At 41.6% G+C, this 14,562-nt stretch overlaps 1 protein-coding gene across 3 annotated transcripts in view; it reads right to left on the bottom strand.

Annotated features, from left to right (window-relative positions):
* Positions 1-34: 34 nt before the first annotated feature.
* SWAP70 (switching B cell complex subunit SWAP70) overlaps positions 35-14,562 on the bottom strand; it is a 40,997-nt gene continuing 26,469 nt past the window's right edge. For all 3 annotated transcript variants that reach the window (XM_056353893.1, XM_056353891.1, XM_056353892.1), the window contains 8 exons: positions 12,863-13,009; positions 12,497-12,605; positions 11,034-11,215; positions 7,175-7,282; positions 5,448-5,614; positions 4,493-4,691; positions 2,864-2,960; positions 35-2,146 (listed from right to left, as the gene is read on the bottom strand). In XM_056353893.1, coding sequence (XP_056209868.1) covers positions 2,037-2,146; positions 2,864-2,960; positions 4,493-4,691; positions 5,448-5,614; positions 7,175-7,282; positions 11,034-11,215; positions 12,497-12,605; positions 12,863-13,009 — 1,119 coding nt within the window. In that variant the 3' untranslated portion in view covers positions 35-2,036. The remainder of the gene's footprint in view (positions 2,147-2,863; positions 2,961-4,492; positions 4,692-5,447; positions 5,615-7,174; positions 7,283-11,033; positions 11,216-12,496; positions 12,606-12,862; positions 13,010-14,562) is intronic.

A 14,562-nucleotide genomic window follows, 5' to 3' on the forward strand; every position in this document is an offset into this window, starting at 1 on the left:
AACTCATGCAAGAAGACATCAATTAATTCAGAAATGTAAATGACTTCATATTACTTTATTAAACAGCCAGTTCTAAAGAACAGTAAAAAATATGAGAACATGCATCATTTGGTGTTCTTAAAAAAAACTTTTGTCCAAAATAAAGACTGTTAGAAAAATTAAACAAGTTTAGCCCCAATACACCACCTGCTTACTGCATAAAAGATGTTTGGTAGTTATAAATACTGTTCTGTCTCCTTTAGCAAAGTTTAACAATGTATACATTAGTATTTCTATCACAGGGTTTTTTCACATTTCTTCTGTAAACACAAACAGTTTTTAAAATGCCTTGTTAGCAAACTTAAGGAACTACTGCTTTCCTGTACAGTAAATACAAAGAGGAAGATCCTGGATTTTCCTGCCTTTCTAATCAGCACTCCATTTACTGAAACATTAAAGATTTCAATTAATTAGTATAAAAATATAATCAGAGAATAAATGTCTGAGAAGGTTCAGTATTTGTGTGAGTCTTAGTTAATAGGCAAATAAAACACTATTGACTTCCAAATCTGAAGATCACTTCTGTACAGCTCTTCTGAGATCCAAGTATCACAGCGCTGTACACAAATGCACTGGTTATCTCTCTGAAACATTCAACACTTATTTACTAAAAATAATTTAACATTTTAGCTGAACTAACAAGCAGGTGCTGAGATGGATGCCCATATTCGCTGTAGATGCAAAGGTCAAAGCTGACTAACAAGCCACACCAATGGGCACCTGCTCTTCGGGAGGGGAGACTTCATTCTCAGTCCGCTGCTAAATAAAACTGTATTCTGCTATTAACATAATACAGACATTCTGAGTTCTTGTCTGCTGTGGGAGATCTACAAAGCAAAAATCACAGACTTGTTCCTTTTCCCTACAGAAACAACTGGATTTCTCCCCAGAGAGAATTTGGAGCAGGCTCTTTGAATTTTGAGGCGGCTTTTTGGGGAGCCTTGTTACTAGAAATGCTGGAATTATTTTACTGACGAGAGTTAATTTTTTTTTTAAGCAGTATTGCTGCACACTTACCATTTTAATCTAAACTAAACGTTAAAATGTCCAATTTAGTTTTCCTCTTGCACTTTTTCTAATCTGGCCTCCAATTAAGACAGAAGTGCTGCATCTAAAATGGTTGTATGTTATAATCTGCTTCCTTTCACAAACACAGCCTTGGTGCAGATGGTATGTGGCCTGTGTGTGCTATCATCTTCCATTTGTTTGCTCCAGAAGTCTAAGTCAAAACTGCATCTTTTGAACAATGAAAAGAAGTCTCAAGGTTTTTCTTAGCACTTCTCAAGTATGAGACAGTACAAGAACAAGCTTGCATGACTACTTTTCCCACATGTTTTATGGCAGCATTTTGTACATGCCTGTTTCCAGTTCTTTTGTTTAGATTCCTGCAAACAGAGGAAAACAGGACTCAAAACCCACCCAGCAGCAGGTACCCAGTGACACCAGCCTACCCGCACGAAGGAAGAACGCGTCGAGGCACTTAAGCACCATGCGAAGAGCAACAGCCAGACAGAGCAAAATACAAGGAGGTTCAATGGAAGGAAAGGTAATGCTCTAGCCCAGAGCTGGACAGAACCTCCAGGATTGATTTATCCTGGGTTTAAATTATACTAACTGAACCAATGAAACAAACAGTTGCTTCCCAGTTTCGGAATGGAAGCGATGCTGCTTGATCGGTTAGATGCTGCCAGACTGTTACAGGCTAGCTTAGAAACAACTCTGTCACAAGCTCCATTTAAATAGAAATCTTCAGTTGAAGAGTTTTGTATAAAACAACAGAATTCCGGGACACACGAGGGAAAACAGCAAGTACTGTCAGACACCACATATTGTAATTACTGAGCTCTGAGTAGCCACTTCTATGTGGTAAACAGTATTTCCTTTGTAGAAAGGCCCAACCTGCTGAGCAAACTAAGATCTTTATAAGCGAGAAGCTGCTTTGTGCAAAGCAGAGTGAAGTGGGCTTCTGTTCGGAAACGATACGTCAGCTACTGTCGTTACTCAGAAGTGGCTTTTTTCCCTTTCCAGCTCTTCTGTCTTTGCTCGAGTTCAGCTTCAGTGAAGGCAGCCGGGCCCCAGTTGGTGATTAGGTGAGGATTTTTGGAGCCTGGAAGACAGAGTGCAATACTCGCAATGGGCATTCCTGAGCGCGACACGGCTCGCCCACCGGTGAGTGCCACCGCAGGACGGTTAGGTAAGTGCTGTCTCTTCTATGACTAGAAACCCTGCCAAAGGCGACCCGAGGACCTACCTAACCGAGGAGGGAGGAATGCCTGGAACACTGCCAGGGAAGGTGCAGAGCGTGAGGCTGTCAGCTGCTGCGATCTTTTGCATCCTTACCTCCTAACTTCCCCCACAACCCCAAACAGTAAACTCCTCCTCTTCTTGCCTTTAGAGGTCTCCCTGAAGGAAAGCAATCTCTCCAGCACTGCATTACAAAGCCACCTTCCTCTGGACAGGCACGCTATTAATTGAGCTAAGAAATTAAAACTTTTTCCCCAAAATCAAATATTTTAGCTATTCATGGTTTTAACAATTAGCATTTATGCTAACTATATTAAACACCCAAATCATGCAAGGTTCAGGTTCATCCTTGCTTTCAGTTAAATAAACAAACAAATAATAGTAATTTTAAAAAATTGTTATAGGAGGGCCAGTAAAGACTTGGAAGAGACCATCAACAGTTGTCACAAATGTGATATTTATAGGCTGCCGTGAAACCAATACGCTACAGGAAAAGGCAGACCAGTAAATCACCACGTGATCTAAGTATATGAGACAGAAATAATATGTATTTTTTGTAACTTTCCTGTTGATACCTTACCTGGCTCTATTAGTCGAATTAATCCCTCATGATGAGCTACTTTATCTTTCCAACTCTTGGTGTTATTGGCTGCCGTTTCCAACTTCTTCTTAACCTCCTGAAATAAGATACAGCCCGCTTGTAAACAATACTAACTTTACTCTCTTTTTATAAAAAGAAAGAACATCCTTTTAAATACAGAGCCACACTAATTCAGCCAGCACTCCATTTAGTGTAGACAGGAGAACTTAATTTCTAACCATCCAAAGTAATTTAGTCATTGCTAGCTGTATACCAGAATCCAAACCAACTAGGTTTTACTAATTCTGTAGCTAAGTAGAGCTATTTTAGTTCATGAAGATTGAAAGCATCAACTGGTTTCAAAACACAAAGATGCATTTTCTGTTCCAAACCACGACCAGCCAGTATCTCTCGCTATCAGATATTGTAATATGAAAGCCAGGAGAAGGACCACTGCCGTTATACCCGAGCAAGAAAGAGGTATTCTTCAGTGTACACTGGGCTTTCGATCAATTCCAAACAGAAGGCCAGAATGTTTAATTATTTCTAAAATAATGATTCAACTACAGCACTGACCTACTCCATCATTTATTGTCGATTTTTTGTTGGTTGGTTGTTTTTTGTTTGGGGTTTTTTTATGTCTGTTGGATTCAGCAGTTCCTCTGGAGAAGTAAATGGATGTTTCATATATAGAAACTCTGAGATGTCATCAAAAAAAAGTCAAGTATTAGCAAAGTGCAATCTAACGATAGTGTTCGATGTAACACCGACACAGTAAGTTGTTAAGTGGCCGGAACGACCCCACCTGGGCCCTTGCCTGCAGTCACTGCAGCATTTGTATTCTGTGCCAGTCCAGACAGCTCACTAGTTCGTCCTTCACAGCACTAACCTCAGGAGCAGAAGGACAGCATAAACACACTCCCTAGTTACACAGAAATCCAGTCATGTTTTGCTTCCTGACCTAAATAATAAACACAGTATCAGCACCTCCCTAGCCCTAGAAAGTCTACAGCGCTTCAGACTCAGTGCTCACTGGAGTCTGACTTACCTCTTCCATGAATACAAGCTACTGGCCTGCGCCAAAAACACGGCAGAGCAGAACAGGTCTGGCGTTTGGGACACAAGGCACTGGTGTGCATGGAGAATGCGGGCTGACTTCTACCTATCCCTGGCATCAGTTCAGTGCTTAAACACCTCTTGGAGGAACAAGGGCCTACAGTGATTTTTCATCTGTGGAAGACAATACTGCCCTATGAAATCATCAAAACACTGCAAGAATAACCAATTCAAAAGCATAAAGCATTTTGTGTGAGAGCAACAGGACTGCATAAGAAGTTAGCCTACAGGAGAAGACAAACGTACAGAGGGTATTTCAGGGTATGACTGAGCTGGCTTGCCTACAAACTGGGACAGAAGAATCAAGGAGGTGGTGCATCTGAAACATGTCCTCTTCTTCAAATACATCTACTGGTCCAGGCCAACAAAACCCAGCACATAACTACCCTACCCGTTCTTACAAATTTTTGCTGTATTAGTCCTTAAAGCAGCATGATATTGAGGAACTTCAACTTCAGTTAAACTACTGAATACCTGATTAAGTGCAAGAGGTTGGTGAACAAAACAGCTCACCTCGTATTGCTCAAGGGCCTGCTTCCTTTCCAGTTCGAGTTGTTCCAGTTGCTCCATAGCAACTTGAAGAGCCTTTTCCTTTATCATTCTCTGGTTTTCTAGCTCTTGCTTCTCTGCTTCTGTCATCTGAATGGTCTGTTGCTGCTGCAAGTGCCATTTTTCCAGTTCAGCTCTCTTTGCTGACTCCTCCTCCAGTAATCTGCAACGGGGATTGCCGTTAACTGCCGTTAACTACAATTTGAAGTAAATTGTACCCGTTATGTAGCATACATGTAGGGAAGCCAAGCTAATTATTTTCTTTCCTCTTTCAAAAAAAAAAAAAAAAAAAAAAAAGTAGTGCTTGGGAAACAGAGAAAAAGTTATTGCTTGTTGGCTTGTCATTGATGTAAAGCTGAAAATCATGCCAGCAGTGCAAGCAGTCTAACTGGTACAAAGGGGCATTGAGAAAATTTAGTCAATAATGCAAATACACAACACTGAAAACCAGAAGAAAGCAGCGTGCGTAAGTTATCTTAATTGTCTTAGAAGGACTGAGTCTATGAAAGAAACCATGCTAAACAAAGCCCACATGAGTAAGAGAAAACTTAACCCTTTATCAATTTGAATTTAAACCCGTGATAAAATACAGCAGAAAGTCATATTTAAGATACTGCTTTATAAAATACACAACTGAAAAGTCTGTATAGAGTGATCTCAGTTTTTCTGAAATTGCTGAGCACTCTTGCTGCTAAGGGCTAATCAAACATTAAAAATCATAAATACCAGCTTTAGCCTTCATAGCTTAAGGAAAGAAAGACAAAAAAAAAGTCTACCCTGCGTTCGGACTTCCAAGCTAGTCCCTCTTTCCAGCAGCATGTCCAAGATGCAGACAGTCTTGAATGGTATGGCACAGTTACTTATTATTGTGGGGGAGAGTGGGGAATTGAAATAAATTTCCACTAGGCCAAAGCCATACCTGGCCTGAAGTTTCCTTACAGTCTCTTCGTCTTGACGTGCCTGTTTCTCGTCCTCCAAAGCTTCCTGTAGCTGTTTATACATTTCTTCCAGTTCACGTACTCTCTGTAAATACTGTTCCAGTTCAGATGACTTCTGAGCAACCTGCTCTTCCATTTTTTGTCTTACCTAGCAGCATAAATCAGGGACACACGTGAGCTACCATTCAACCCCAGTTTCTGTTTTTTAAAGGAATTGCCACGTTTCCCTCAGATAATGTTTTCAAAGGCAAACTTTCTCCTGCTGCCTGCAGAGCAGAACTGATAAAGTTCAGTCTAGATTTGTAGATGCGTAACTAAAAGCATTGAAAAAGATGATACGGGTTACTTACATCGTCCAGTGGAGCAGAGGATTTTTACGGGGTTTAAACCCAACTTCAATCAGCTTGATTTTGCCACTTAGATTACAGATACAAGCTAAGGAAGAGAAAACTTGCAGAGCGCCCAGACACAAAGGTCAGGCTGGCTTAATTACACTGTTTCCACTCCTTTCCTCAGGCAAGCCCTCCCCTGGCAGCAGTGGATTTCACACACTTATATCTGGCTGACAGCACCACAATGGCACAGGATGGATACAGGGTTGGAAATGGGCTAAGGGGGTTGGCTTTGCTAAGAGAAGAGCAACTCTAACAAAAAACAAAGGTAAGGGATACAGGAAGGTGAGGGGATGCTGCATATCCACAGCCACCCAGTCTCTGATCCCCATTACCCTCCTTTCGCCGACCAGAGTGGGAAACCAGAGGCGCTGCAGCACCAGAGCCATCTTCCCCCTCAGCCCATCGCTGTGCTGGGGACGACAGCAGCCAGCTGGCTCTGGACCACGTGAGACAAAGCACCAAAACCTCAGCATTCAGCAATACGAAACATGTACTTTGCAGAGGGTGAGCACAGCTCCTGAAGTCAGCAAGAAAGGCTTTCTGGCAAGTGTGCTAGGTGGGATGGCATGTCCTGCGCCACTGCTCTGCAGCCTGCTCTCCCTCAGCTAACCGAAATCCCACTGACCCAGAAAGTGATTGTATTCAGGAATTCACACGCAGCGCATAAAGCAGCACTGTGTGCATTTACGTTCCAAAACGTTCCATCGCATCAACTTGACTATTACTTCTTTCCTCCAACTAACAGAAAAGCCCATTATGCCTGACAAAGCCCTTGAAGATGGACAATTAGTTCTTTTGGAAATTCTCAGTGTGGATTATCATAACAGCATTGTAAAGTTACGTTATTTCTTTAATTTTGCGTCTGCGTATAAACGTAAAAGAGCCCACAGTATCAAAAAGCAATAGATTTAGGAATATATTCAAGTCAGAAAATTCCTAAAATGCATTTTTCTTATGCCTGCGTTCATTTTGCATATTCATATAGTATGTATGGGCCTCAGGTTCTCCTGTGAACCTTTGAAAATTGCAAGAGTAACTTCAGCCTGCATTTATCTGTCAAACATTCAGATTTTTCCAAATCTTCCAATACTACTTAAGTGTTGAATGCTATACAAATTGGAGGCAAGCTGTTCCAGTATTTGAATTCGCCAGTAGAGATATTTTATTCCTACTTCTCTAATAAACGCAACACTGGTTCCAGCCTCCTGCAAAATCGGCCGAGTCCTTTCAGTGACTGGCTGCGAGGGCAGTCACTGCTGAACACATTGCTCACTATGTGTAATCACAGCAAAACACCCACGTGCACTACTCACCATTTTTTCTCTCTCCAGCTCCAAACTGAAGCGATCTTGTAATTCAACTTGAGTCTGAAGTCTTTTCTTCTCTTCCTCAGCAGCACGAGCAGCTGCTGCTTCCAGTTGCTGGAGGAGAAAGACAGGGGGTGGGGGGAAGAAAAGAAAGTTTAAAAAAAAAAACAATTTGACAAAACTAAAACATTTGGAGATAATGGAATTTAACAACTTTTGTTTTTACCAAAAATGGAAGCAACTTTCAAAAGCATTAAGGCACCAGCTTTAAAAAAAAAATATCTGACACTATTCTCAATCTCCAAATGTAATTTTTACTCTTGTTATGTGCAAGACAATTTTAAATTTACCAATGAAAAGTCAATTATCAGACTTTCCTCCAAGTTTCCTTTGAGTCCTGGCTTTGCATAACTGATAGAAATTGCTCTATTTCCTTCTGTATCTCGTAAGGGATAGAAAACTATTATGGCAAACCACATTCCAGGCAGGACTGCCCAGGAGTTCCAATAGTGAAAACATGCCAGCATGCACTGAATTCATACAGGAACAGAAGTGAGAAGCGCTAAACTGCCACGGGAAAGCATAAGCGCCGCAACCCTTGACTATAGTAAGGGATTGTGCTATTGTGAATCATATCCCTTTAACATCCCCTAAATCACCATGTAAGGTAAATAAAATTCTAGTCGATAATCATAACTTGAAATTAGGGGGGAAACTAGCCTAGTCAGTGCTGAGGCCTAGGAAACACCTGCTGGTACCTTCACGCCTTCCTGCAACTTAACTTGTCTTTGCATCTTGATTTGACAAATAAAGATTGTTGCCACAGTTTTTCATTTCATCAGGATTTCAATAGCATGTATTTTTACAATACACAGAAGGTTAAAAAAGTACGAGCATCAGCCATAACTTTACCGATGCTGAAAACAAAGTAATTCCTTCACAGGATTTTCCTAAGAAACCTATCCCATGCTTCAGCGGAAACAGAGAGCAAGCACCCTTCTTTTGTCATACATACACCATTGTTTCCACAATTGTTACCTCCAGTAAGAGCAGGTTGAAGGTAGCACATTTAAACCGTCTTCCCCTCACAGGACTTGGATGAACTAATGAGATGCCTAAACGATTCGAAGTGCCGAGCTGAAACTTTCATTCCTGTGCTTGTGCTATCCCTCTAGTCTGAAATAGATGGGAGGAGGGGAAGGCAGCTCCTAGTTTCTGGTTTTAAGCTGGAGAGCATGATAGTACAGAATTGCTCTCCTTTGAAAGGCTGAAATGGTGCCAGTCTTTTAGACGTAGTATTCCTCCGCTGCCAGAACATTTAAAAGCATGTAATTGTAGTCAAATCCAAGATGCCTATTTAAGTGAAATTTTCTATTCATTTCCTTCCCCACTTAGAAATTAAACAAACATTTTCAATACTGAGCAGAGAGGGCGAACGTGCAGAGGCACAGGCAGGGGTGGGTGCTAGGCTTTTGCCAGAGAGCTCAACAAGAAAATACACTGTTTGTCCACTCTTTATCAGCAACTTCCTGCTTAATTGATGTCAGAGGACATCAATTCCTGCCAGGTAAGGATACTGGCAACAACTGGGCTGTTTAGGGAAAAGTCCCAAATGCTGGGGGTGGGGAGGGTGGGGGAACCAACAGGAACACACCATTCCAGCAGGGGTTAGGGAGCAGTCTCTGAAGCCCATGCAAGACCCCACACAGAAACAGAAAGGGTGCACAAGTCTTGTGCATGCTCTCTTGGCAAGAAAAACTTACCTTTCACTTTGTTCAATGCGTGTCTCAAAATTCCGTTAAAAAATATGAAAAAAAGTAGTATTTTAGACAAAGGCTCTTATTCTACTGAAATCTTCTGTAGCAGGAGCTATTGAAATACAAACCAGTTTCAGAGTGCACTTTGGCAGATGCTGCGTAAGCGGTGGCTTACTGCCATCGGGAGCAAATCTAACTCTAAGCTTTCCACACCAATTCAGTTTCCTGAGCCATTTACAAAGCCTTCTCCTTGAAAGGCATTTTTCTAACTAGCCAAACACTTCAGGTTTCTCCAATACAGGATCGCCCCACTAATTCCACTTGGTCAAAGTGCAGCAGTTCACGTCAGAGACTAAACTACTGTCCTCGAGAAGTCACTTTAATCCAGTCCACTTTAAAAGATGCTTCTTGCCACAACTCTCTCTCGTTTGCCCACTGTGATTTCTACAACCCCCCCTGGAGCCTGTCAACATCCTACCACTCCTTTGGGGTTGCTCTCATGTTATCTTCCCTGCCCTAACTTTTTCTCCAGAAAGTAAACCCAACACAGAAATCCAGCCCTGCGGTTTCTGGTAACAGGTGTATTACTTACCAGCAACTTGCAAGTAACACAGGCTATCCTTTAAAGCATATTTCACATTCTGAATCTTAAGACACATAGTAGAATATAGGCGCTAAAATTAATTAAAAAATGGTTTCCCACTGTCAGGCTCCATTTAAGGCAAACAGAGCAATACCCACATCAGTACTGTCAGTGCAAGGTTAATTGAAGACAGACAAATTCCTCCTCACCACAAATAGTGACTTAATGACAATACTTTTAAAGAAATACACTTCAGATTATTTTATTTGCTTTCTAGACTCAGCATCATTAACATGCTCTCACAATATTTACAGCTTTCCCTCACCACAAAGTTTTATCTAACTGAGGGCTAAAATTAGTGTTTTTCATAAACGAAAACACTCAAGCAATGATACAGAAATGATGGGAATGCAAAATTTCAAATTTAGGAAGATAGCGAACAAAAGACTTTAGACTAAGCAAGGATCTGGACTGCTCCAGCAGCAGGGACTCAGCCGCCCAAATGTTAGGTGGCTTTCTAAGCTATCTCCAAGGCACACTCCTCGTTAAAAGGTATCACGGCAATAAAAGCCATAGTAACTCTTCTTGCAAGTCTTTCAAGAGAAAAGATAGGAAGTATATCTGGATACTAATCAAGTCTCTGCGGGGAAGTATTGCAGAGGTACCAGTTGCCAAAGTATGAAGCTCCATCAGCACGTTCAATTTACTGTTAGATTGTGCAGCAATCTAACAAGCAAAGGCACTCTGGTGTCTCCTGACAGTCATCAGACTAAACAGCTGTCTACAAGGAAAAGAGTGTATTCAGCAAGTCTTCTGCTAACACTCAGAGATTTCTAGTCCAATTCTCAGGTTTTTTAGAAGTCAATCCAGCATTTACAAGGAACATGCATTTAAACAGTTTGTAAATGGTTGCTATGTGCCTCAGCTCTATAAATCTCTCCCAAACCACTCTAATAAAATTATGCCTATACTTACTCACAGAATCACTTTGCATCTTTGGCATCTTTGTAAATTAAATTTCTATCTCTGGAAACTACTTCTGTGTGAAGAGTGCAGTTCCCCCACGCACACAATTCACATAACATGGGAAAACCAAGAAAATCTTAATGGAAAGCCCCAAGTTTGACAGACATGTCTGACAAAAGAAAAAACAAAAACCCACAAGTAACTGAAAGTACTAGACTCTCTGGTCCCCAAACACCATCCACACAGCTGGGGCTTTCTTCTACACTAGCTTCTCACTTACACTACTGGTAAGTACAGGGGACGGGGACGGGCCACATGGGTTACCCCAGCGTGCCGAGCAGTCCTTAGGAACTGCTGCAGTCGGTGCTGCAGGCTCAGCCAGCAGAGCTACTCGCTCAGGGGGCTCATGCTGACACGAGCTCACGTGAGCTAACTTCTCCAGGGGACAACGTGCCTGAACACCTGAACAGGAAACAGAGGCCTAATTATACTTCAAGAAGCTCAGCCCAACCACAGAGATTGCAATTAAAGCTTGAAGGTTAGCAGCTCCCACTCTCACCTTTCGCACGGTCTCCAGTTCCTTCTGCTTGTTCTCGTTGGCCGTTTGCAGTTCTTTCATCTGCCGCTCCAGCTCTTCTTGCTCGGCTAAAAGCTTCTGGCGCAATTCTTTTCGTTTTTGGCGTGCTTCTTTGTGGGGTGGAGGGCTCCCCGCTCTCAGCAAGTTTACAGTGGTCTGTATGGCTGGAAAGGAGCGTGCAAGGCAAAGGGAGAAGAGGAGAACACCAGTGAAGGGCAATGCTAAATTTTGGGATAGCCTTAGTGAATGAGTACTTGTGGTGTTGTGTTGTTTGTTGTTTGTTGGGTGGTGGGTTTTAGTGTGTTTTTACATCAGTTGTTGTCAGGTTTATATCAAACTGTTGCCAGTTCTCCTAATTCCCAGAAGGCTAGCTGTCAATACAAACCAAAAGCGAAAAGACACTTAGCTTCCAGTACTGGCCGTGCGCCACAAGGATAAGGTCTGGCAATTCCAATATTGATTTCTAACAGGTCCTGAGCATACAAGTCACTTGTATACCTAACTGCAAAAACCCGAACCCCGACACTTCTAGATCTCTTACTACCTAGATTCAGTGACTCTGATCAAGCAGTAAGATGTTACCTAGCATACGCATTGCTTACTTCCCTAGAACCAACCTTATACCCTTTTCTGTACTGATACTCCAAGGGAAAAACCTCATCCCAGAGTAAGAGCAGTTCTCACTTGCTTATATTCACTGAGGAAATATTCAGAAAGCAAAGCTGAGGAGTGGCAGAGTATTTTGGTATTTTATTCACCTACCACAAGTGTGAAAAAGTAATCATTCGTCGTACATCTGACTTTGGTGCAATTAAACACATGCTTTAAATAAAGAGGAAGCACAAATGAAAGCAACACAGCTCCAAATATTTAAATGCTGTACTTATTCAATGGCATGAGCAACAGTGGCTTTGCAAGGGCTTCTACCTCACTCTGCAAAAGCTGCATGTAAGTATCACTTGGCACATATCTGGGAAGGTCCCACAGGAGGAGTAACTTCACCATGGGAATAGAAAAGGAAGCCCTAATTCCCAGCTTCATCCTCAGCTCACCCAACAATATTACCTCAAGCAAAACCAAAAGCAAAGCCACTATTTAACGATGTTGAGATTAATTCCCTTTCTCACCAAAAGCAACAATTTACATGTATTCTCCTTCCCTTCCCCATCCCTAGAAGCACAGCTAATACAGAAAAAGAGAACAACCGTAATATCCATTCCGTTTTGGTTATGGCTGCCTAAACCGAGGCACCTACGTGACAGCAGCTGAGTCCCCTTACATGGATCCTTAGTTCTTCCTGAGTGTCAGACTCCTTAAGGATCCTTCCCATGTGCCCAAAACAGACATCAAAAATCACAAGACCAAGAATTTCAAATCTGAGTAAAACACAGCTCTAAGACCAGCTTACCTTAACTTTCACATAAGCGATATTTTTGAAACCTCACCTTGAATCCACTCCTGCTTCTTCTTCTTATCAGAGGCACTGATCTCGAAGCTTTTATCAAGACATCTTATGAGAAAAAGGCATTTCTTTCCATCTTTGTCAGGCAAGGCCTAGAATAGTAACAAAAAGATTAGCCTTGCAAACATTGAAATCTCAGTTACACGGTCAAGCCCCACATACGCAGTTATCTGTTACAGAGCTGCAAACACCAGTACTAAGAACCTTTACTGAGAGTGTTTATGAACTGGGTTTAGATAAAGTTAAAAAAGCTCTGTTCATGAAAGATATCAGGAGTCCATCCTGCACACTAAAACAGATTAATTCTTATCTTTTGAGACATTCGTAGGTTTTGGTGGGTTTTTTTTACCTCCACACAACAGTTGCCATCCAGTATGATGTCTCCCTTCTTGTCCTTTAAATCTTCACTTACATAATAGGAAATAATATTGGGTTTTAACACAAACCATCGTTCCATCCAATTTTTCCTTTTGTGACCTTTTTTCAACATGTAGCCCTGTAAAAAGCAACAGATCAGCTGAAATACCCGGCCTCTGTTGAACCACCTGGTCTTTTGGTTGTGTGGTTTAAAGGCCCAATAAAGCACAGAAAAGTTAGCTCAAGAGCCTAAATACTTCACCTACACGCTTCCACTCCTAACACCAGCACACTGCTAACTGTTTAGCCCCTGAGAAACTACTCACTGTTCTTCTGTCCAGTTTTTAAGTAACTGGCTTACCCGAAGAACTGAACAATTACTCCTATGTCATTACCAAGTCATTATTATGACTCCTTGATCCTCTTTGACAACATTTACTATTGAATTCTCTGCAGTCAAGCGGAGCCATTCGCCACTGCTAAGAGTCACCTGGAATACTTTGATGACAGCTGTTATTTGTCCTGTGGGGGTGCACACCCCAGGGACAGATGCGGGCCTGCGTCTACGCGCTGCAAATCCAGCCAGGGACAAAGTAGAAGCGCCTCTGTCCTGGGGGTGGCTCCGCCCTGCCAACACACTCATTTAGCTGCACCCTGTCAAAGAAGCAATCCCATATAGGACACTTCAATGAGTATGTTGGAGAAGCTGGTAACACTCCTGACATCTCTACTGGATGGTATACGGGAACACTGGTGAAGCCTAGATTTTCCCTTAAAGGAACAGAGATGTACCTTGATTTACACAATGCCAACATTTCACTCACGCTATTTTATTTTCCTTGGAAGATGATCCACTCAACTTCCTACATGAGAGAAACACTTGCAAGCACTGACAAGACTATTCCAAAAGAAGAAAGAGAAGCCCATACTTTGCCAAATGAGCTTTATACAAATAAAAGAATAGAAATTATCATCTTCTGTAATGACAATAAATAGGGCTGGTATCATGATCAAATAATCCAAGTTAGCCTTGATTATTAACATAGCTAAAATATAATGCAGCAATACCAAGTGCAGTTACACTGCTAACCCTGTTATATATTATCCAGTGTGGCTATGGCAATTCAAAAAACATCTCATGGAAAAGGGTGCACAGAGAATCATATAATAACTGGTCATTGTTTCAGGCATTTGATTTTATCAGGGGCACTGCTGTGACCTAGTCAGTTTTTAATCTAGAGTTTCAAAGTTTGCCACTATTTCAGCTATACCTGCCATGTCTGAAACCATATTCCCCAATTACTTTTGTCTGACTTCTAACTTCAGCAGAAAGTCAAATTGCAGATGAAACAAACACCTACATCAATATAGCTACGAACAAGCCATACTGAAGGCACTGTACTCAAAGTATTCCAGATTAAGAGGATAGGAAGTTGGAAAAGTTAAGGAGCATTTTTATGTAATTACTCTTAGCTATAGTAATTTTTGATATAAGCAAACAAGTAAACGTACTGTGGCAGACTTCAGCCAAAGGTGTCTTTCTGTACAGGTCTGAGGGGGAAAAAAATTTCGGGATATTTGGACCTCCTCTTTTGTTTAAAAAACAAACCAAACCAAGCAAAAAACAACCAACCTGCCTACACATACAGTTTATCTGTGCTCTGCTTTTCTAGCCAGTTAAGTCTGGCCAGA

Source organism: Falco biarmicus, chromosome 10 (assembly GCF_023638135.1).
Source record: "Falco biarmicus isolate bFalBia1 chromosome 10, bFalBia1.pri, whole genome shotgun sequence".
NCBI classification, from domain to species: Eukaryota; Metazoa; Chordata; class Aves; order Falconiformes; family Falconidae; genus Falco; species Falco biarmicus.